This window comes from Thalassophryne amazonica, chromosome 14 (genome assembly GCF_902500255.1).
Source record: "Thalassophryne amazonica chromosome 14, fThaAma1.1, whole genome shotgun sequence".
In the NCBI taxonomy this organism is placed as follows: Eukaryota; Metazoa; Chordata; class Actinopteri; order Batrachoidiformes; family Batrachoididae; genus Thalassophryne; species Thalassophryne amazonica.
In genome coordinates this window covers 29348486-29372762 of record NC_047116.1, presented here as the reverse complement: position 1 = coordinate 29372762, position 24277 = coordinate 29348486, and the positions used below count along the sequence as shown (strand labels likewise).

The 24277-nt window shown below is 39.5% G+C and overlaps 2 protein-coding genes across 9 annotated transcripts in view; both read left to right on the top strand.

Annotated features, from left to right (window-relative positions):
- The first annotated feature begins 346 nt into the window (after window positions 1–346).
- LOC117524233 (cytochrome b reductase 1) lies at window positions 347–6902 on the top strand. The gene is made up of 4 exons (XM_034186008.1): window positions 347–573; window positions 5370–5578; window positions 5852–6006; window positions 6122–6902. The coding sequence occupies exons 1-4, from the start codon at window positions 387–389 to the stop codon at window positions 6393–6395; spliced, it is 825 nt and encodes a 274-aa protein (XP_034041899.1). The 5' UTR covers window positions 347–386; the 3' UTR covers window positions 6396–6902.
- Window positions 6903–9070: 2168 nt separating this feature from the next.
- Window positions 9071–24277, top strand: part of LOC117525132 (cytoplasmic dynein 1 intermediate chain 2-like) — a 29697-nt gene continuing 14490 nt past the window's right edge. For 3 of the 8 annotated variants that reach the window (XM_034186975.1, XM_034186973.1, XM_034186970.1), the window contains exons 1-6: window positions 9071–9205; window positions 9935–10052; window positions 10550–10664; window positions 13649–13736; window positions 14757–14846; window positions 17120–17235. In XM_034186975.1, coding sequence (XP_034042866.1) covers window positions 9945–10052; window positions 10550–10664; window positions 13649–13736; window positions 14757–14846; window positions 17120–17235 — 517 coding nt within the window. In that variant the 5' untranslated portion in view covers window positions 9071–9205; window positions 9935–9944. Of the gene's footprint in view, window positions 9206–9445; window positions 9559–9934; window positions 10053–10549; window positions 10665–13648; window positions 13737–14756; window positions 14847–17119; window positions 17236–24277 lie in introns of those variants that run through there. The other 5 variants (XM_034186977.1, XM_034186974.1, XM_034186978.1 and 2 more) reach the window with 3 other exon arrangements.

Here is a 24277-nt window from a genome sequence, read left to right as displayed (position 1 = left end):
TAGTAAGGAAGCATGATAAGGGGGAAAAAATAGCAGTTGACGACTTCCAGATTTCTCCATTAGAGAGTAGTAGTTACATGAGATTGTGCACAAAAGGCTCCAAAAAGTGCAGCACCATTCAGTATTTTATATGTCAAGATTATAATTTTAAAATTCAATTTCAGGTGTTTTAACTGCTGCGTTTTGAATCATCTGAAGTCTGCTGATGCTGGAAAATCGTCAGATGAATGTTTAAATTCTCTGCAGCCACAGACAACCAGAGGATGATTCAGCACGCACTGAAACTCTTCTGCAGCTTGTTTTTCTGGGTCATGTGATCGAGGTCCGTCCTCCCGCTTTGCGTTAACAGCTGCTGCTGCTGCTTCGCTCTGAACGTCACCGCGGCGATGGACAGTCTGAAGCTGTTCGTCGTCTTTCTCACTGCAGCCGCCGTTTTCGGTGTACTTTCCATAATATTCGTACTACGATGGGTTCTACACTTCAAAGAAGGCTTAGGCTGGGACGGAGGACCGGCCGAATTCAACTGGCATCCGGTTTTAATCGTTACAGGCTTTATTTTCTTGCAAGGAATCGGTAAGAATTTAGTTATGTTTTTTTTTTTTCTTTCTTTCTCAGTCATCAAATATGTCAAGATTCTGTCTTTGAGTCAAAACCTTAAGGCAAAGTTACACGAAACTTGTTTCTCCGCTTTGGTTTTTACTTTTGATGAGTATGCGTCGTTATTTTTGTAAAATAAATACGTATAAACAAAAACTTGTGAAGTTGTTTCATAAGTGTTGCGTTCGAGGGCAAATAGGAAATCGGAATTTCCGCTAGCTTAAAAGGAAGCATCACCCAAACAAAATGTTGGTGACTCACGGATGACATGTCGCCTAAAAAGAAGTTCAGCGAACAGTATGAAAGTAGTTACTGCCGTTATTGAATGTTGTCGTTTATTTGTTGTTTATGTTTTTCTGATTCCAAGGAAATCGTCACACTTTGCATGCTTTTTAAAATCACGTGCATGATGAATAAATCAACAAAATGGTTGCACATTTATACAATCAGTTATGTAGTTTTTTGGAATTCAGAAGGATGTGCATAACATGCTTTTGGAAAATATGAATATTTGTTAAATTTCAACATCACCTGCAGACTCAGTGGCACTTTTAGCTTGAACAAGTTTATATATATACTTGGAGTATTTACATGTTGTGACTGTAAAGTGTCAGTTAATACTGTGTTGTGGTGTCTGACAACCCCACTAACACTTTTTTTCTACTGTAGCCTCATGCTAAAATTTTTGAAATTACTTTTTTCCCCTCAAGTCACACTTAGTGACGAGGGGCATCATGTGCAAAGACTTGCGTGGATTTCCTATTGAAGCATTGTGTACACCAAAACCCAGATACTGGCATAAGCACAAAAATATCCAGATGTATCAAAGTGTCCGTATGCATGGATCCAAGCACGTTCTGTTTGTACATTCCACTGAACACGGAATTGAGCGCACATGCAGATGTATCAAGCTCCTCCCTTTCCACGCCCCTATTTAAATAAGCAAATTCATGTAAATGGACCCTAGGATTCCCTCGCCATCAGATCAGTCAACATGAACACCGAAAAGAAATTATACAGAGTGTGATGTACAGATGACTGGAAATGATGTGGAGTCATACTAGGATAGTTTATTTAGTACCCTATCAAATGGAATAAACATGAAATGGTAAAAATGTTAGTGGGAGCATGTGTGTGTGAAGCTGTAAGGGTGATTCTTAGACTACGGGCACTTATCATGTCCTTTGATCATATTGTATGAAAAACAGGAAAAAGGGGAAATTTCACACTTTTATAGTTATCTTTACAATGAAAGTGTGTTAAGAAATTTGTTCTAGTAGTCTATGATGACTTTTTCACCTTTTTTCAGCATCATTATATGCAAATATTGCCGTTTTGTGCTTGTCCCACACCCAGACTTTTGATCTCCAATGATAAAAATGAATGGTAAAGAAACGTTTTTTCTAATGTTTTAAAATATCTCTGAATAAAATATCAGTAAAATAATCAAAACATAATTGGGGTATTCAATGTTATACAACTGTTGTGATTTTTTTTTAAATAAAATGTATATGGCCCACACTATTGCCGTAATTTCCACCACAACACTGTAATGTCCCTAAACAGTTTGTATGAAAGATTGTTTGGGTAGTTTCTATGGAGATAAACAGTGATATCAGAGCACATGTATATAGTGCCAAATCACAATAAACAGTTGCCCCAAGGCGCTTTATATTGTAAGGCAATGGTCTGGTGGAAATTACATTTACAAGGCCAATAGTGCCCGTAGTTAAAGAATCACCCGTAAACGCTGTGGGCTTAGAGCTGCACACACACACACATACACTGAAGTACAACAAAATAATGAGCGCTGCGGCCGATGATGTGTGTCATTCACAACATTACACGTGTTTATTGACAAATGCTGAACACAGGGAGACAATTGGGGGCCTGTTAAGAAGCTCTGCAGCTTTAGTTTCACCATAAAAAAGACATCAAATGAATAAAATAACATAAAACATGTTTGAATTCACACATGCCCTCGCTGGTTTTCATTCAAAACAATTACACAAATAAACCATTTAACCACCAAGCAGCCACCCATTGCACACCGTGCCAACTTCTACCCTATTCCCAACCACCCCAATCCATTTGCGCATCACATATGATTTGTACATTGATGGTATGAAAATGTTTGCTATTAATCATACGTTTGCGCCTTTATAGCAATATGTGTGCAGTCAATAGCTCTGATTACGTTAGGGAAACCGGCTCTCGCTGCAAATTGCTCTGTAATGTTGGAATGTGATGTACCTAGATGACGTTCGGATGATTGCATTCGACACAGCTGGCATGGCTCGGCTCATGGTTGACAGGCACACTCCTGACCAATCCACCAGCTCCCGCTGGAATGCCCCTGTTGCCAGGAATCCCAGCGTGGTCAGCACCTGTGTGGGCACAGACAACCCCTAGCTCCTTGCCATATTGTGCTGTGGGCTGGCCGCAGTTCTGCAAGCAACCCCAGTAACAGTGGCCTTGGTAATCGAAATTGGCTTATGAGCCAATTATCGTCATTTACAAGTAAATCCTTGCGTTCCCTGAATGCACGCTCACGTCAGATTGCGCCATTGCAAGGCCTTCTAACAATGCTAATGCAGCCATTGTTAATGCCTTTTTCTTCATCACTTTGCACATGTTTTTATATCCACCCATATAATTGCAAATGTGGGTGTGTTAATTGTTCATAACTGTGTCTCTGGTGTGCACATCTTGTTTCACACTATTAACATTAGGGAGACCCACGAGTCATATATATTGCTTACAATGTTAGGGAAAACATGAATTACAACACTATGATCATGTGGTATGTTTCCGTGAGCATGATCCTGCACACAACCTTCTCATTGCAGAGGACCCCAACAGCTGCAAGTCAAAAGGAACGTGCACGTATCACATGGTTGGTGCAGAACAATGGCTACATTCGGAAGATGGGGATGGACCAGTGGTCTACATGGGTGGTTGCCAAATAAGAGTCAGGGTAGTTGATGTTGTAGCCTCAGTACGCACTGGTAGACCTGATTTGACCAACAACCCATTCTGCTGATAATCATAGGCATTGACTTTAGAGCTTGGAGACAGGATTGTGGTGATGGACAAATCTGAGAAAGGCTACAAAATAAATTTAAAAAAATTATATATATATATATATATATATATATATATATATATATATATATATATATATAAAACAAACATCTGCACCACTGAAGGTTCCTAAGAGTAAAAGTGTGAACCAATTACCATTCCTTGAAGAGCTGACCAACCAACCAAACCTGACAGTAACCTGGGTAAGAGGAATGACCAAGAGCCTGTGGGTCACTCTGGCTGAGCTTCAGAGGAGTTGATGGAGATAAGAGGATCTCCTTAGAAGAACACTTACACATCCAAATGCTCCACTCTTCTGGATTTTTTGCGAGAGTCACCAGACTAATATGTGTATACGAGGTCTGTCCAAAAAGTAACGGACCTTTTTATTTTTGTTCAAAAACCATATGGATTTGAATCACGTGTGATTGCATCAGCCAAGCTTGAACCTTCTTGCGCATGCGTGAGTTTTTTCACGCCTTTTGGTTGCATCATTCGCCTGTGAGCAGGCTTTGTGTGAGCAGTGGTCCACCCCTCTCGTCGGATTTTTATTGCGAATAAAATGTCTGAACGATTTGGAGCTTTGCTGCATCAGATTTTTAGGTTTAAAGACCGCCCACAGTGTCTGAGAGCGCGGCGCACTCCGAGCGCGGATCGACAGGCTGAAACCCCGCTGAAACAACCAGATCATTTCCAAAGTGAAGGCTTTGTTGATCCGGGATGTCGTCTGACTTCCACAGAAATGTCAGAAGACGTGGACATCAGCACTTTTTCGGCACATTCTACTGTTACAGGCGTTTTTGTCATGGAAAGAGGAGCGGAGGGATTCGCGCGTCGGGATGGAGCCGCATGGCGCAAAGCAACGCCGTGATGAAGACTCACAGGACATGTTCTGGCATGTCCAGCTCATCCACAATTTCTCGGATAGTGACACGACTGAAAAGCCACCGAAAGCTGTGTGAAAGCCGTCCTGTGAGACCAACACGGAGGTGCTTTTGTCCGTGCCATTCGCGGCTCTGTGGCGCATTCCTCTGCTTCTCTTTCCATGACAAAAACTCCTGTCACAGTGGAATGTGCCGAAAAAGTGCTGATGTCCACGTCTTCTTCCTAGTTCTGTGGTAGTCAGACGACGTCCCAGATCAACAAAGCCTTCACTTTGGAAATGATCTGGTTGTTTCAGCAGGTTTTCAGCCTGTCGATCAGCGCTCTGAGTGCGCTGCGCTCTCAGACGCTGTGGGCGGTCTTTAAACCGACTGGAGCACTCCTTAATCTGTGTAATCCACATAAAATCGTCCCTGAAAGCCATCTGAATTTTCCGAATGGTGTCCACCTGGAGGTCTCTCACAGTTTCTGGAAAAATTTGATGCAGCAAAGCTCCAAATCGTTCAGACATTTTATTCGCAATAAAAATCCGACGAGGGGGGTGACCACTGCTCACAGGCGAATGACGCAACCGACAGGCGTGAAAAAACTCACGCATGCGCACGAAGGTTCAAGCTTGTCTGATGCAGTCACACGTGATTCAAATACATATAGTTTTTGAAAAAAATAAAAAGGTCCGTTAATTTTTGGACAGACCTCGTATAGTGCATGAGATGAAAATTTACTAATGTCAAATTTTAATATGTACACTGAGCATTAGCCAAACAAGAGCAAGTTAAATGACACTGAACCAACTTCTCTTTCAGCTATCATTGTCTACAGGCTCCCCTGGACGTGGCAGTGCAGCAAACTTATGATGAAGTTCATCCATGCGGGTTTGAATCTACTGGCCTTCGTTTTTGCCGTCATAGCCCTGATAGCAGTGTTCGATTTCCACAATGCTGCCAAGATCCCCAACATGTATAGTCTGCACAGCTGGCTGGGCCTGTTAGCTGTAATACTGTACGTGCTACAGGTAACGTTTGGTTTTTTTGTTGTCTTCACATAACTACCTTTTTACTTTTTGAGAGGTGAGAAGATATTTCTTAAATATACTGAGCAATATCTAAATGCTACAGTGCACGTAAATACTGTATCACATTTCCCCTTCAAGTCAAGATAAGCCACTGAAGTTTACCTTGTTGGTCTTTTTTCATGTAGTCATGGTGACAACATTCTTGGCAAGTGCAATCAATATCTGATGAGTAGATTTCTCTTCCCCTACCCCCACCCCCTCCTCAATGGGCAGCTTGTTCTAGGAGTTGGCATGTACTTGATACCCATTACACCTGCATCCTGGAGAGCAGCGTTTATGCCCGTCCATGTCTACAGTGGTCTTTCACTCTTTGCCTGTGTTATAGCCGTGGCCCTCATGGGCATCACTGAGAAACTCATTTTTGGCCTGTGAGTTTTTAAAAAAGCAGATGCATACATTAATGTCCATAAATTGTACACAACTGTTAAATTTTAATCAACTACATCAATCCCCCCCCCTTTTTTTTTTTACATTATCTTTCAGAAAAGACCCAAAGTATAAAGACTCTCCCCCAGAGGCTGTTTTTGTCAACATTCTGGGAGTCCTCCTAGTGGTTTTTGGAGCTCTAATCCTGTGGATTGCCACTCGATCATCTTGGAAACGCCCCAGTGATCACAGCGTGCACACACTGCATACCAACGAGGGAGGGGAGGACAACACCAAAACTGGGCCAGAACTTTCGCAACTCTCTGAAGGAGCAGAAGCTAGCGGGGATGTTAGGAAGAGGAGCAATAAGTCAGATGAGCTGGATAACTGATATATTGTAACAAACTTGCAGCTTGTTCTTTTCATCTGGGACTAAAATAATGCCCATTAGAGCACATTCCCCTGTCAAGGGTCAGCTATTTGCCAGATCTGGAATTTGTGGACAGTCATAAGCGCCACTCATTCCCTCCAACATTAACAAGATTTGTATGTATGTTTATACAACCACCATATCCACAAAGTTTCATAAAATGTCTCTTACTTAACCAACTGGTGAATTTATAGCATGATTTGTGTTTTTTTTTTTTTTTTTTTTTATACATCCTGTGGTGTCTTCATATGCTGGCTTTTTGATTTCAGTTTTTGCCTTCTGCTTTTATTGTAAGCACATGTAAATAATGGCATTTCAGTGATATTCAGATGACACTTTAATTGACATACACTGCACTGTTATTCATGTCAGATTGTTATGGATCACCAAATCCTCTGTATTATATCTCAGATTTTCAAATGTATGTCATGAAACATATCTTCCAATAAATATTTGCAACTTGCATTACTTATAATGATTTGCTGCCTTAGAGGAGATTGTTCAACACTGTATAAAGTTGTCATTTGAGGGGCAAAGAAAATTGTTCCAAAATAGATGAATCATTTTATGAACAAATACTAATTTCTGAATCATGGTATTACCATTAAAGCTGGATTCTAATGAACTTCGTTTAGCTGTTTCTTCATTTTAATTGCAGAGCGGGGAGGTCAGTGCGGTAAGGAGTTGGGTTTGATTCTGGGCCACACTACCTCTGTCTGTGTATTCTTGAGCAAGACACCCATTCCATGCGGGTGTAAATGGGTACCGGCCTGTGCTGGTGAATTAACTTGCAATGGGGGAGTTATCGACTCTCATTAGTTTCACGCAACAGAACCGGGGGATAAGCTCTGCTCTGCTGAGCCCCAGGACCTATATAGAAGTTCTTATTTTTAATAGGCTGGTACTAGAGCGTCGGGCCTGGACATACCACATGTGCTGATCTTGCGGGATTTCCATTTGACGTATGTCTTAGACTTTAATAGACGTTGACCTTGTTTTTGTTATGGAGTTATGTTTTTACCTCATAACTCCATAACATTAAGTTATGGATAGTCCAAACTATACCTTTTTGGAATCTTTATGGTCAGACAAATAATGTGGTATACTATTCAACATAATTGGAGGCTGTTGAAATTTTGAACCCTGTGTAACCCTTCACTTACCCCTACCTGACTATAGCTGCCACCGTGGGTTGACCATCATACATTATTGTGTAGGCCACGGTATACTGAGGGTAGATTGCAAGTGTTGTTTTGGCAACTTAAGTGGCACCAAAAACTTTTTTTGGCCCATGTACTAATCACAGTTTTAGTGTTGAGCCTATCCCCTACAGAAATTTCACTTTTGAATATGAATAACAGTCATGTTAAGTCTCATTAAATTCATGGTCTTAAAACAGACCTATGCTTTCTAGGTCTCTTGGTGCTGACCACTTCAATTTCCAGTCTTGATCTTGACTTGGACCCTATAGACTCCCTTGGACAGCCGGACATTTACTGTGGACACAGTCCGGAAGTGTACCCCTCACTGGCTAGCAACAGCAGAGCCGATGAGAATAAGTCTCATATGTTGCAGTCACTTTCCTAACCGAATGTGACGTAGCGCTGTGCCAACCCATATTAAGTGGAGCCACTGTGTATATGCCAGGGATTCCCATCCCTGGCATATACACAGTGGGTCACACGATGGATTCACTTTTTATGTCTAGTGGACCAAAACCCAAAGATATTAACGTGATTTTTGACCAGTAATAATTAACAAAGGTGGGACAAAGTCACTGTTAAGTCATTCTCAAGTCATCAATCTGCACGTCCCAAGTCATGTCTCAAGTCAGCTTGTAAACAATTGGTGGTCATTGTGACTTGAGACTTGCTGATTGATGACTTGAGAGTGACTTGATGGTGACTTCGTCCCACCTCTGATAATTAATTTCTATAAGTTATACAATTTAAACTCTTTGCAAATTCAACAACCAACATCAGGCTAAAACATTTTAAAGTTAATTTAAGCCACTTCAAATAGTTGTGAAACACAGTGCCCTTGGTATTTCACACATTTTAATTTTTTAATGCCATTTCAAATATAAAAAGTAAATGAAGCTTCTCAATATAAAGTTTTCTAAAACTATCTTTCTTAAACTCAAAGCAAATTTCTAGAACTTGATATAAATTAATTAAAATATATCAGCCAAAATGATGGGTTGCATTAGTAATGGGCCCTTTGGTATAACACCTGTAAATAATTTTTATTGCCAGTTTTCTTCAGACAAGTCAGGGGATGGATACATGAACATTTTTAAATCACTGAATATGGCTTGGACGCCAATAACGAAGAAATACAAACAGTATGGCACTCGAGTGTAAATCTGTATAGAATAGATAGTTCTCAAAAACTGAGTGTGCATGAAGGAGATGAGTGAGGAAAGCCACCAAGATGGCTGTGATTGAGAAATTGTGCATAGTGCATGTTTTGTTGCATTTTGTACCCCCAGTTATACAACTTCATGATGAAGTGGTATAGAGGAGGATTTTCTTATTTAAAAAAAGACCTGAACGTTCAGTGACCATTTGCCAGAAGGTACATCTGTGATTCAAGCCTGGAAATTACGTGTCACACACCAACCAAACGAAACCAAAGTGAGTTTCTGACAGCGCAGTCCGTCATGCAGAATTTTGGCTTTTGGAGGCATCCGTAGTTTGTCTCCTACTGCTTGTTTATTTCATAGATTGTATATTTTGGCTAGTTGGTGAACGAAAACGAGTTTACTATAGGTGTGTTAAATAAACACTGACATTTTATTTATGATGTTATACAACTGTAAGAGTCCTGTAATCCGTCGCGGTGACAAATTAGAGGGACGAACTTTCTTTTTATTCCGTGAAACCACTGTGGCTTTTAGCTAGCCGGTAGCGCAACATAGCTAGCCGAAAACAGTTGCTTAAACACGTTTTTATTTAACTTGGACAGAGTTAAATTAAGGAAGCTAAACTTAATACAACATACTGTATGTGCACTAATCAACTAAGTTGACGTTCTTAAATTTAAACAGTGACTACGCTAACAATTTAGCATGATAACGAGGAAGACAACTCGCAGCAACCGAATGCTCCTGTTTGTCATCAAAGTACTGTTTAATTGCTCAAGGTTAAATTACAAATCGACGAGGGGTGCTTTGGTTGTTTAAAAGCACATGTAATTAACTCGAAAAAGATGTATGAAATGCACAGGATAACTGAAGTGCAGGGTGTGGCTCTTGGCACTAATAGCGTTAGCCGAGTGGCCGAAAATCATTGTTGCATTTTAAAGTTTGTGTTTTTTGCCCGAGAAGTATTTCTGAGTATTATTTAGACGAAAAGCCTGCATGATACCACTGAGGGTTCACTGTCTTTATTTGACATTAAATGTATGGATGCTTGTCTACTGCTAAAACATTCAGGTCTGCACTTTAATAGAAATTAAGTCGGTTTAAAGTTTGAATATCAAAACAAATGTGTTTGCAGTTTTGGCATCATGTCTGATAAAAGTGAGCTGAAAGCAGAGCTTGCAAGAAAGAAGCAGCGATTGGCACAAATCAGAGAGGAGAAGAAAAGAAAGGAGGAAGAGCGCAAGCAGAAAGAGGTATGTGGACATCATGAGTAGAGGTCGACCTATATAGTAGCTCCACAATATACATATCACGATACACTTACACTTATTACGATTTGATACATATCACGATACATAATTACAACTGCTCTTCACATAAAGAACAATCTGGTGAATATATAAAGAAACAAATTATTGTGAAGTATAAATTGTAATCCTTATTATCCATTTCCTGTTTGTATATTTTATAAATCATTTGATTTGTCTGTAAGAAATCATTACTTCTTCCATGCGGTAGTTGAATTTTCATGGTATTACAATACTCATAAAAAAAAAAGATATGATTCGAGACAGGTCCCAAGATATGATTAACATGATATGTGATGCATTGTTCCACCCCAAAGAGTAATGAAATTTTCAGAAGTGTATCTACTGAACCAACTTGGCTATTCCTAAGTGTGAGTTACAGGGAACATTTTTGTCTGCTTATGGAAAATGAGATAAACATAACAAACTAGTGTTTTCCCCAGGCTGACCAGTTGAAAGATGCTGTACTTAATCAAGATGATTCTGACCTGGAGAAAAAAAGACGTGAAGCTGAAGCCCTTCTCCAGAGTATGGGCATAGCGTCAGATGTTCCTGTTGGTATGTTACCCCTCATCTTCTGTTGATTTCTACACACGTAGTTATTGTATGCATAATGTTGCATCCTATGTTGCATCCGGAAAGTATTCATGGCTCTTCACTTTTTCAACATTTTGTTATGTTGCAGCCTTATTATAAAATGGAGTAAATTCTTTTTTTTTTTCTCTCAAAATTCTACTTACAACACCCCACAATGACAATTAAATTTTTGCAGGTTTATTATAAATAAACTAAGAAATCACACGTACATAAGTATTCACGCCCTTTGCTCAATACTTTGTTGATGCACTTTTGGCAGCAATTACAGTCTCAAATCTTCTTGAATATGACGCCACAAGCTTGGTGCACCCATCTTTGGGCAGTTTTGTCCTTTCCTCTTTGCAGCACCTCTCAAGCTCCAACAGGTTGGATGGGGAGCATCAGTGCACAGCCATTTTCAGATCTCTCCAGAGATATTCAATCAGATTCAGGTCTGGATTCTGGCTGGGCCACTCAAGGACATTCACAGAGTTGTCCTGAAGCCACTTGTTTGATATCTTAGCTGTGTGCTTAGGGTCATTGTCCTGCTAAAAGCAAAACCGTCACCCCTGTCTGAGGTCAAGAGTGCTCTGGAGCAGATTTTCATCCAGGATGTCTCTGTACATTGCTGCATTCATCTTTCCCTCAATCCTGAATAGCCACCCAGTTCCTGCTGCTGAAAAACTTCCCCACAGCATGATGCTGGCACCACTATGCTTCACTGTAGGGATTGTGCCTGGTTTCCTCTAAACATGATGTCTGGCATTCACACCAAAGAGTTCAATCTTTGTCTCATCAGACCAGAGAATTATGTTTCTCATGGTCTGAGAGTCCTTCAGGTACCTTTTGGCAAACTGCAGGCAGGCTGCCATGTACCTTTTACTAAGGAGGGGCTTCCGTCTGGCCTGATTGGTGGATTGCTGTCGAGATGGTTGTCCTTCTGGAAGGTTTTCCTCTCTCCACAGAGGAATACTGAAGCTCTGACAGAGTGGCCATCAGGTTCTTGTCACCTCCCTGACTAAGGCCCTTCTCCCCCGATTGCTCAGTTTAGACGGGCAGCCAGCCCTATGAAGAGTCCTGGTGGATCTGAACTTCTTCCATTTATGGATCAAAGCAGTTTCTGTACCCACCTGTAAAATAAATTGTCAGCGTCTTAATAAATTTTTGTGGTATGTTTGTAGGAGTTTTGAGGAATTAGTTTCAAAAATTGTTAAGCGAATTTATGTTTAAATAATCTCTAAACTGTTTTTACAAAATCTCTGCAAACTCAGCTGTCCACTCTTTTGATATGGACCTGATACCTGGTCAAGTGGTTAGTGCACTTGGTTTCAGTGCAGAAGGTTTCTGGTTCAAACCGCACCCCTGCCACTTTCCTCCATGTAATGTGGAAGGGCATGCAGCGTAAAACGTGTGCCAATTCAACATGCAGATTCACCTTGGATTTGCTGTGGTGCCCCAGAGTGCTAACAAGGGATCAGCTGAAGGAACTTACTTTTTACCCAACTCAGCATTCTGACCAAAATTAAATACCATTCTAACACCGCATTTTTATGCTTTTCCTGTTCATATCCATTCACACTGTGAACTAATTGACATCACATTTTACCACAGTAAGGACACACAGACATGTACACAGGTTTTTTTTAAGGCTTGTACAAATTATATATTGTATTTTTTTTTTTTTTTTTTTTTACAAAGGTTTAAATTATTGTGTTGTAACATATAATAAACAATGTTAATTCATTTTATGTTGAGGTGGCTTGATTGCATCTGACGAGTACCTAATAATAAGCTTCAAAAAGTCAGCATTAGTGCTGACCACACACTTGTTAAATTACTGTACAAGTGGTACATCAGTATCTGTGAAACTGAAGCATCATTGTAAAGCTCTCTGAATGTCTGCTTTAGATGAAAAGGTTCCATATAAATATAATTCATTTAAATTGAGTAATTATACAGTACAGGGTGGGCCAATAAAATGTTACCACTTTTTGATCGTGCACAAGTTTTTGAAATGAGAACTTATTTGAAAATTTTATTTACAGACTTGTAACAGCAGCATCAAATTAACATTTGATACCAAAGGTTTCCCACTTTGTCTCTTGTTTTCCGCACAGTTCAATAACTGATGACATGTTCAATCCACGCTCCTCTTCTTTGGATTACAGCTGCAACATGCACATTGAAGTTTGTGATGGCATTGCCACACATCTCAAGAGGGATTCTCCGAATTTCTTTTTCATTTTCAAGGATTGATATTCCTGAAAATGAAAAAGAAATCTTTGTTATTTTGGAAATTGTACAAATTAAAAAAGTGGTAACATTTTATTGGCCCACCCTGTATTTTCATTATGTAAGTAAGTTCTTTCAGCTTCTCCGTTTCACTTGGGGTAACCACAGGAGATCTGATATGGATCTGCATGTTGATTTGGCCTAAGTTTTACACCAGCTCCCTTCCTGATGCAGCGCCACAATACATGGAGGGTGGACACGAGAGGTCTTGAACTGGGAGCCTTCTGATCTTGAAGCAAGCACGCTGACTGCTTGGCCACTGTGCTGTCCACACTGTTCATTACATCTCTGGGTGAAGTCTGATTCTAAATGAATGAGTAGGGATTCAGAGGCGACCCTGAACATTGTCATGTTACTAACAGCAGGTGGCAGAAGAGATCCATAAGAGCATTTAGAAGTCTCAGGATGCAAGCAGGATTTTTTATTAATTTTTATTTATTTATTTATTTATTTTTGGGATGAATGATTTCATGTATTTTGTGTATTTATCTCCTTTTAATGTCACATTTATTTTATGTATTCTGACTTTTTTTTTTTTTAGGAATACAGTGAGATAATGTTTAATCACACATGTGAAACAAAGGATCAGCTGTTGCAGCTCTGCTTATTTTTTTAGGAACAGTGCCACTTCTTTCAACTCTTAACAGTTAATTCTCTTGTTTCCTACCATGCAGTCCCTCTTCCAGTGTCGACAACTCCCAAGTCTGCTGGTACACCAAGCGATGCAGGAAGTCAAGACTCTGACGGCGCTGTGGGACACAGGTACTCAAATGCTTCATTAGTTTATGTGCAGTGTTTTGCAGCTGTAAGTGTAGCAAAAACACCAAGAACCTTATCTATTATAAGAATTATGTACAGTTTCTCTGCAAAAGGTGAAAAAGCTCAAACATGCGGTGCTTAATTGATATGTCTTCTTTAACTTTTTATGTGCTGCTTTCCTTTTCTAAGAAAATGTTTTAAGTTCACACCCCTCGGCACACAAAATGTTGTGCAGCCAATCATTCTTCTTAAGAATTTTGTATGTTGCATGGAGAAGTATTAAAATTTCATTTGCTTTCTAAGTAGTCTTTCTACACTAAATGGCCATAAATGCATTATGAGCAACAGAGCTAAAACTTTTTCAAAGTCTCATACCATTGCAGTTAACGATGACGAGTTTATGCCTTGTCTGCATGTTTATTTAATTTGTGTGAGGTTGAATTAGGACAATCCTAAATTGACAATAAAACAGCAGGCTGCTGTGATGCCTGAGGGACTTCTTAACCCTTAATTAGAGCCCCTTCCCTGGGCTGAAATTCAAGCTCCCCCAGTGTCCCATCAGGCCCAGGGAGCTTGTTCCCTCTACATGTTGACTCATTTCCTTCACCAACATGGCCATTTCCTACACACATGGAGGTCATGTTTTCTCCCCGAGGGTTCTTGCTCTCCCTCCCTCGCCAGCTACACAGTACTCAGAGCCTTTGGTGTGACACGGTTCTGCCTGTATCAGCCCCTCAGGTGACACAGAACAACTCCTGTCATCCCACTCAACATGTCTGTGAGTTCATGCATTTCAAGCAGACACATTATTCCATCTTTGAGTTTAGTTGAAGCATATTTACCTTGTTTTCAAATGCAAAACACTCTGTTTTAAGTGTTATGATGATGTGCAAGTTTAATTGCTGTGTGACCTAGGCTCTAATCAGCATGTTTTGTGGCACACTGCTAACTTTATTTCCTCTCTTAATGGTTGCTTGAATGAATGTCTCGCTAATGCCGTCTTGTTGCTGTGACACTAACCAGGACTCTGCACTGGGACGCTGACCTGTCCACTCTTCAACTTCACTCTGACTCTGAGCTGGGGTACTGGACACTCTCTTCTCTTCTTTCCTGGTCATTTTCCTTTCTCTCAATCTATGGCATGCTTAATTGTCTTTCAAAATCATTCTTGTGTTTAATGAATTCCAATTCAAATTACGTTGTGCAAGAGTGTTCAAGCTAAAGTCTCTTTCTGAAATACAATTAGCAAATTAGGATCTGGTTTTCTCAGAACTATCCTGAATCAGAACTAGTGGCTGCTAAAGGAAGTTCCCTGATCAGATTTGTGCTACCTTCCAGGTGTTTAACATTAGGTTGATTCAAAACAAATGGCAGTTAATAGTGCTTTTTGTCGTTTCTTCTTCTTCTTGAGGTCTTTTTTTTTTTCTTTCTCCTTTTTTTTTTATTTTTGTTTCAGCAATAGAGCTGCAACAAACAACTATTTTGATAGTCGACTAGTCAACGATTATTTTTGCGATTTGTCGACTAGTCGGATCATACGTAAATTGCAGCTTATCGCATTTTATTTATAGATACCATTATCGATTCCGCTTATCAATCCGATTCCCTTATCGATACCTCCTGTGAATTTTCTGTGTGCTACAAGTAGGCTTTACAGGTCTTATATGTCAACAACATTTTATTGAGTCTTAAAGTAAATAAATATGAATTTGTCACTGGATCCTTGATCTCTGGACATAAACTCTACATGGTGGATCCTTGATCTCTTGACATACAATAAATGAACTACATGGTGGATCCTTGATCTCTGGACATAAATAAACTCTGCATGGTGGATCCAAGCCATACAGTCTTATGCTGCTGCACGTCAGGCAGGATGTCTCATTTTGTGAGGTGAAAAAACATTTTGATCGATTGCAGTTTATTGTTTGTATTACAACATTTGGAAAGAGGTGTCATTTGATTTAAACGGCAATTCGCTTTTAACTTATTAATTCCGAGCGGATTCTATCTTTCTAACTTGACTCGGTGGCGCAGCGTTTGGAGCAACGGAACGGAGGGCAATTCTCGTTTCTTTCACGCAGCAAGACAGGAGTCCCAGTTAGTCACTTTAATCCGCACAAAAGTGATTCATGATTGACATTTTGTAATGGCTTTGAGAGGGAATAAGAAGCAGAGTTGCCTCTTCTGAAGAGGAGCGAAGCAAAGATCCAACGAAGCAGCGGATCGAAGCAGTGCTTCATTGGTTCAAGATTCAAAGCAAATGACTCGTCGACTACTAAATTAGTTGTCGAGGGTTTCAACTGTCGACGTAGTCCTGACTAGTCGTGACAGCCCTACTCAGCAACAGAGAGCAGGTAGTTCCGTGGGCTAAGCAGCTGGTCTATCAATATGTAGACTTGGGTTTGATTCCTGCTAACTCTCTCTGTGCCCTGAGACATGACTTTTTGTTGACATTGTCCCTGTCCACCCAGCTATCAATGGGTACCAGAGATGTAGACTCTCATCTGCTTCGCTCTACAGAACTTGGGGATAAACGACACCAATGAGTCTCAGGGCCTACATCAGGGGTGGGCAATCATGTGCCATGAACGGCCGAGACACTGCAGGTTTTCCTTACTACCAATCTCCTCAGCAGGTGATTTCATTAATGATCAGGTGTTTATGTTCAAGGGAGAAGCTCATCAGTAATCCACCTGCTGAGGTGATTTGTTGCAAGGAAAACCTGCAGTGTCGTAGCCCTCGCTGCCCACCCCTGGCCTACATACAACTTAATTCTTTCTTCTCTGCAACACTTCATATTTTGTAATATTTCAACTTTATATAAAATGGATAATAACATATTATGTACATTTATATATATATATATATATATATATATATATATAAAAAATATGGTAATAACATAATTTCATTCATCAAATAAAGGTTTTTGTCTTTATTTGTAGTTTATGTTGAGTTTTCCGGTTTTCTATGAGACGGATGTTTTACAGCTGGTTTGTGGATGTCCACATGGAATGCAAGACACTTGCTTCTCATCAATCAGTGACTGCTCAGTCCCACAAGCTCCACTCAGTAGTTCCACTGTCTTTGCAGAATATTTGCCCTGCAACTGAAGATAGTTCAGAAGTTGAAATAATTCCCGATTCCTTCATGTGGTACAGTGGAAATGTTCCTGTGGTGAAAAAGGCCTGTTGAGCTTTAATCTGAAGTTACAGCTCATCCAAACTCATTATGTTCTCAACTGCACTGGTGTCTAAATTCCATATGCACATGTATGTGAGAGTCTTTAAAAATTAGGTAAGTGTTGCAGGATTATTAACCGTCATAACTGCCCTATTGTGGTTCCCATTCTGTGCACTATTTGACTTATTCTGTGTTTTTAGGCGTGGAACTCCAAAACTGGGATTGTCCAAAGTCACACATGTGGACTTCCCTCCCCGTGAAACTGTGTCCTACACAAAAGAGACCCAGACACCTGCGATGACTCAACAAAAAGAAGGTGACCATCTTTTAATGTTTCACATGTGTTGAATCGTCTGCTTGATGATGTGGATGGGTATGGCTGTGTAAGACATGGGAGTTTCCCACAGCAGTAGTAGTGTAGGTTCTATGATTGTACATGTGGGTCTAAGTGAACACATGCACTAGATTATTTTCATAATTATTATTTTATTAAACCAAATGCTGAGCTAAAGGCAAATCAAAATTTCAGTGGCCTGGGAAGCATCAGGAGGCAGAGAGAGAAAGAGAGAGAGAGATAAAAATCCAGGCAAACGTTGCACTCCAACATCTGCACTCCACCATATTTAATGAGCAGAATGATTAAAGCAGTGACAGGAAGCAGAAGAGAGATTGGGAGTAAGATATTATGCGCGATGCATATGACTGCTTACAGCATGTGAAGCATGTCGAATTGATATGTGTGTAATTGCTGCGCTAAAGCTTTCCTGTGGTTGGTCAGAGAGAGTACACACACTACATGTTGAATATGTGTACCCTCTAATATGCAGTATTTATGGGTAACCTGCCTGTTCTTGGTTAATCTGTGTAGTTATGGCTCCTAGATGATGTTTGATTAAAATGTTTCACAATTCCCCCCCCCCCCCCCCCCCCCATAAATAAATAAAGCCAAACCCAAAACAAGCATTTAACCAAAGTACTGTACTTCCAGCTACAATTTCAAGTGTATCCATTTTTTGTGGGGCTCTGTGTCTTTTTGTCTGAGACTTTTAAGTGCAACTCCTGTTGAACAGTTTGATGGATTTCAGTGAAACTTCACATGGCAATAGCATACCATATGAAGATGTGCATGAAGGAAAAATAATTCTGGTCTGACATCATCAAGGGTAAATAATTAGAATTATGTGTTCAGTCGATACTTACCACTATGATATTGACATTGTAAGCATAACTCTTAAACAGCTTCATGAATTTGAGTGGAACTTCACACATTTGTAGTACACCATGTAAAAAGGTATATGGACATTAACATTTTAAATTTTGTGACTGATTTGGTATCAGTAATCGCTAGTTGATTGCTGCAGCCGGAACTCAGATCTTTGCCTTCAAATGCTCTTTCAGGTCATTTGTTATTGTGAGCACAGGATACTTAGCTGTGTTGTTTTATTTGTGAGTATGGTCAAAGCAGAAAGTCTCCCCACTGAGTCTGTCTGGTCTGCTTGAGTTTTGTGCCTAGAATACGCCTCAGGGAGTTATTCGTTACTACGCTTGCTAGTGTGCTTGTTCATGGGGTGGGTAAGATTTAAACGTAGCGCATGTATAGTGCCTTGGAGTGACATTTGTTGTGATTTTGTGCTGTATAAATCCATCCATCCATCCATTTTCTTCCGCTTTATCTGGAGTCGGGTTGCGGTGTATAAATACATTTATAAGTAATTTAATTGAATTAATTCTGGTACAGCATCTTCAAGTTAAGTTCTTTGGACTTTGATTTTTAATTAATGCATCATTTGATATTGGCATCATAAACACAACTCCTCCTATACTTGTTACTGGATTTCATTGAAACATCTCACACTGGTAGCACACCATATGAAGATGTGTATGAAGGAAAATTATTCTGCTCCGACATCTTGAAGGGAATTTTTATTTCTTTCTTTATTTAAGTAAATCATATTTGTCAGTTACGTACATGTGCAGAGGTTGACCAGTTTGTTAATTCAGGTATTTCATTAGAAAGATTTACTACTACCTGTATACATGCAAGCAGCTTGTATTTTTTTTAATTGGTGCAGGATTTAAAGCCTGGTTAAAACTCCAAGGAATAACTACATACACGGACTTGGTTTTTGTCTGATTAGTCTCCTGTGGAAACTGGCAAGGTGATGGGTCGAACATTCTGAGACAGCATGCTGAGTGAGAAAGGGGGGAAAAAATTGGGCCATTTTGTGGAAAAACCGTGAGCAGAGTAACTGAAGGATGAAGAGCATACCTGTGTTCCTGGCACTTCGTTCCTGCGGACTTCTCTGGGCATTGTAAAACTGTGTTAAACAGTGATGGTTTCTGCCAGCTGTTCAACACGAGGCCCCCACCTTCCCCTCTCCGCCACACTGTAATCATTTCATCAACTCCCTCGCTTTCCTGTCTTCTCCCTTCACCGAACAGGCACATAACAAAACACACTCAGTGACATTGTGCATTTTCACACCATCACTTCTGGCACTCGATGAGACGGCATCCCCTTCCTAGCTTGCTCCCCTTGGCGCATATTTGATGTCTCGGGTGGCTTCAGGCCTGTTCTCTGATTGAGCGATTTATCGTGTTGTCAAGAGGAGGAACCAGCACAGCACTCTCAAGGTCAGCAGGCGGTGGTATTCCAAGGAGTGGCCACCGTGGCCCGACTGCTGCAGGCGCTGCAGGACATCTGAGAGAGAGGGAGAGAGGAGAAAAAGATTTCAGAATTTAGCATCACTTGACCTATTGACCCAAACAAAATCCTCTCAGTGGTGGAAAAAGAATACATCTACGTCCTCTCTGTGAAGGAAAACTTTTGTTTTTTTATTTTTGTTAACACAATTACTGAAAGCCTAATGAATAATTCAACCAAATGGCCTTCATGGTATTCTAGAGTGCCAAAGATAGAGCAGCATGTCCCAAATCCCAGGGATATTCAGTTAGGTATTTACAACCACTCAAAACAAATTTCTGCATTTGCTCAGTTTGAATCCATTTTCCATGGGTTAGAACTCTTTAAATGAGATTTAAATCAGTTTATATTTCATATCATTCCTTTCATTAACTTGTTTTACAGTGACTTTAAAGCATATTAAACACATCTGTTGTTGGCGTAGAACTGTTTAAAAAGCAAATAAACATTATTATTTCTATACAGTTAGATTAAACACAGCTGAAACATTTTTATCAGTTGTTAGTGCTAAATTCAAAATGAGCTCATACTTAAACCTGTTCTAAAACATGTTTGAGGGTAATTCTATGGTAACAAAATTGCAATGACAGCAAAATCTGGCCATGTTTTAGCGCACCATTTAAAAAAAAATTGCTTTGATTCTGTTACCTTAGAATTACTCTAGACCAGGAGTTACCAACCCTGTTCCTGGAGGGCAACTGTCCTGCATGTTTTCTAAGTCTCCCTGATCCACTCCCAGGCAATTAACTATCAGGTGTGCTCAGCCAGTCAACAGCTGGAAGATGTCCCTTAAAAAAAAAAAAAAAAAAAAAAAAAAAATCAGGTGTAACCCCTGAGATACAAATTTCAACAAAAGCTCATAATGTCAGTAACTGTGATTGGCTGATGATGAAGTCACAAAGCAGGGGTCACCAACCCTGTTCCTAGAGAGTCCCTGCCCTGTATGTTTTCCACATCAACCTACTCAAGTTGCACCTGTTCTTTTTTTTTTTGTTTTTTTTTTAGTGGTGTCTTCCAGCTGTTTGGCTGAGCACACCTGATAGAGTTAATTGCCTGCGAGTGGAACATGGAGAGTTAGAAAACATGCAGGGCAGGTGCCCTCCTGGAACAAGGTTGTGACCCCTGCCCTAGACTAATTTTAAAAACTGTTTAAATGTAGAATAGATGCTAGTTTTAAAATCTATCCTAGCCAGATTTCAAATTAAGCAGAACACAAAAAGTCATGACAATTGTGAAACTGAAAACTAAAACTTGATTAATTTTTCAAATGAAAAATCATCTATACAGTTAATTGACTGAATATTTCAGAGTTTTTGTTGCACAGTGCCATTTAAAAGTCCTAGCCACCTGCCTATCCTCCTTTTTTCTTTTTTAATTACAATGTCAAACTTAAAATTGAAATTTCCAAATATAAATTTTAAAAACAAAATTTTTAATTGCCATAATGTTGTGTTTTATTGAAATAATATAGTATATTAAAGGATGTAACAAACCTTTTCGTGTTGAGAAAAACCTGTTTGTTTTCTCTAAAGCCCAGTGCACTATTCCACAATGGCAACAAATGGGACAGTAATCAAAGCATAAATAATCAATCACTTTTTTGTAAAACTATGGGAGAGTTCACCAAAAAAAAAAAAAAAAAAAATGTTCAGTTATAGATGAAAGGTACTCACACATTTATTTTCCCTTTAATACTTATACTGCAAATTACAATTATAGTACTTATTTATTTTGTGTGACATCTTTGATTTAGAAATGGTCTGTTTGCTAATGTTGCCATTTGTCAAAGTTCTTATTACCAAAAGAGAAAAGCTTTAGTCAGTTTGAGTTCCTGCTTTGATTTTAGCCTGAGATTTCTCTGCTGACTCTGCAGAATTTCTAGGCTGGCTAAGTCAGTAATATGCAGCATCAGTATGTGCTGTTTTAACAAGAGGCTGTAATTAGGCTGTAAGATATTGATGAGGGTGGGGGTGTACAGCATTTTATAAAGAACTCAGGAATAAGAGTATGTAGAGCATTTTAATAAATGTGATATTTAATTAAGTGTGATTGTTTTAATTACTCTGAATTCAGAGCCAAGTCAGAATTTTTTAATCACAAAAGCCCCTAATGGGCCGCTTGTTTGGAGTGGCACTTATGATCGTGGTCACGTTTTATGCACTTACTGACTAGTACTCTTGTTAAATATCTTTTGTGTCCCTTTGTCATACTAGTACTCCACATTGACAACAGAAAAGATATACGTTTTATACCGAGGTGTGATTGTAAGCTTTTTATATTTGCACCTTTGATGTTGCTGTTTGTCATTTCACAGGTGTGTGAATTCAAATAATGCATGAAGTAGTGTATGCTTGGAGAATTTTTGATGATTATCTCTCTGTATATTTAGGAGGGCGAATGCTTTAGATTTCTGTTTAACACATCACCAGATCTTGGTCTATTCATCAGTTTGGCAGAAATGTCTGCTGATGTCGTTTGTGCGTATTTATCCTCCACTGGCCGAAAGCCCAAAGGTGGATTCTGTCTGTCTGAAAAAGGCTATAAGAGACATTTTTAGGAGGAATTTCATGAAACTTGGCACACGTCCTTGTAATTGGTTGGTAATATGCATATTATCACATTCTTTGAGTTGGGCTTATTTACTAGAGTTATGACCCTTGATTAACAAATCTAAACACCACCAGTTACATGAGTTGGCGCCTGCTTTCTGAAATAAACCCACATATTTAGGACGAACTTCATGACAATTGGTACACGTCCTTATGTTGATTATACGCGTATTATACTATAATTTGATATATTTATTATTCTATCCTGTGTGATTCATTAGCAAGAAATGTTTCTCTTGATTTATGAAACAAATCCTTCACTAAAATGAGCTCATTTTACAGTTTTTGTTGACAAAACAAATGCTATCAGATACCTAGATATATTATCAAAACATAGCAAGCATTGTACCAAAGCAGCATTTGCCAACTGGGGATATTGTGCTCTCAGAGCACTCTTGTTTAGATGAGATTTCTTATGCTAAATAGAATAGTCTGGTTTAGACAATTTTAGTATTATTAGTCAAACTAGATCAGCTGCAAATACCCAGATTACATAACCACCCTGAATTAAAAGTAAGTCCCGGCAGCATCTCCCTTGTTTTCACACAGGGTCACCACAGCAGATCTGAGGTGGATCTGCATGTTGATTTGGCACAAGTTTTACAACGGATGTCTTTCCTGACACAGCTCCATTTTGGAGAATGGGCAGGGGCGGGATTGACCCGGGAACCTTCCACACTGGAATCAAGCGCACTTAACAGCTCGACCACCAACCGTTTACTTCTTTACACTATTCTAAATCTAGGAATTATAGTTAATATAAATAATCACTTTTACAGTCAGTTTTCTTTAGAGAAGTTGGAATAGACGCATGAAAATTTTCAAGTCAATCAAAAAGTCCTGAACTTTTTCATGAATCTTTAAGAAATTCAAACAGTTTGGCATTCGATAATAAATCTGTCTGGAGTAGGCAGTTCTCAAAAACTCGTGGACCTTGCCAATAAATGAGTGAGGGAAGCCACCAAGACATGCATGACAAATCTGAAGGCGATATTGCCTTCTGCGGATGTAATTGGAGAAACCTAGCATCATGTAATGTTTGTTGTACCACCAGTTACAGCTTCATGGTGGAGTCGAATCGAGAAAGATTTTAATTCAAGAAATCTGTCTGATCAAATCTAGGCTCAAGTCTCGTGTGCCTTCTGGCAATTTACTTGAAATGTCAAGACTTCTTTTTAAGAAAATGCTTCTTTTTTTTTTTTTTTGCACCGCACCACACCACTGTGTCACATCTGGGAGCATGCACTGGCAATGCACTTTGCTGCATCCATGATACCTAGGAACTGCCTTGAGTGTGGATTATAGCCACCCAGCCATAAAACCAGTCAGTCCCAAAATCTCCACAGTGAACATTTGTCTGCTGCAGCTATTTGAAATGTGAACGCCTCCTTTGGTCTTCTCCTGCCACTGGGTCCTCCACAGGCAGTCATATATGTGCTGTATCATGCACAGAGCACACCCAAAGCAATTAATATTCTTCATCTTAGTCTCTGCGTAACCACTCATTTGATAGTCAGTTCAGTGGAACCCAAGGATTCTACGAAGAGACGTAGTACCAAAGGCATCCGGTCGTCACCTTAGGTCACTGGTTAGGGTGACCTAAGGCGGGAAGCAGCAGAACCCAAAAGACATGGACTTTCCTTCTCCTGCAGAGATGTCTGCATTGCCAAACACATCTATCCAGCAACATCATGACTCCATGCAACAGACAAAAGTTGTACTGTGCAGTTTCTCCGATCACAGCCACAAAAGCTTACAGTGCATCCGGAAAGTATTCACAGCACTTCACTTTTTCCACATTTCATTATGTCACAGCCTTATTCCAAAATGGAGTAAATTAATTTTTTTCCCCTCAAAATTCTACATGCAACATCCCATAATGACAATGTGAAAAAACGTTTTTTTGTTTTGTTTTGTTTTTTAGGTTTTTGCAAATTTATTCCAAATGAAAACAAAAACTAATAAATCGCATGTACGTAAGTGATCAGTCATTGGCATAGGCTCAAAATTGAGCTCAGATGCATCTTGTTTCTATTGATCGTCCT

Coding starts and splice junctions, on each gene's coding strand:
- LOC117524233 (XM_034186008.1), top strand. CDS start 387: ATGGACAGTCTGAAGCTGTTCGTCGTCTTTCTCACTGCAGCCGCCGTT. Junction 5,579..5,851: donor TAATACTGTACGTGCTACAG/GTAACGTTTGGT, acceptor CTCAATGGGCAG/CTTGTTCTAGGAGTTGGCAT. Junction 6,007..6,121: donor GAGAAACTCATTTTTGGCCT/GTGAGTTTTTAA, acceptor ATTATCTTTCAG/AAAAGACCCAAAGTATAAAG.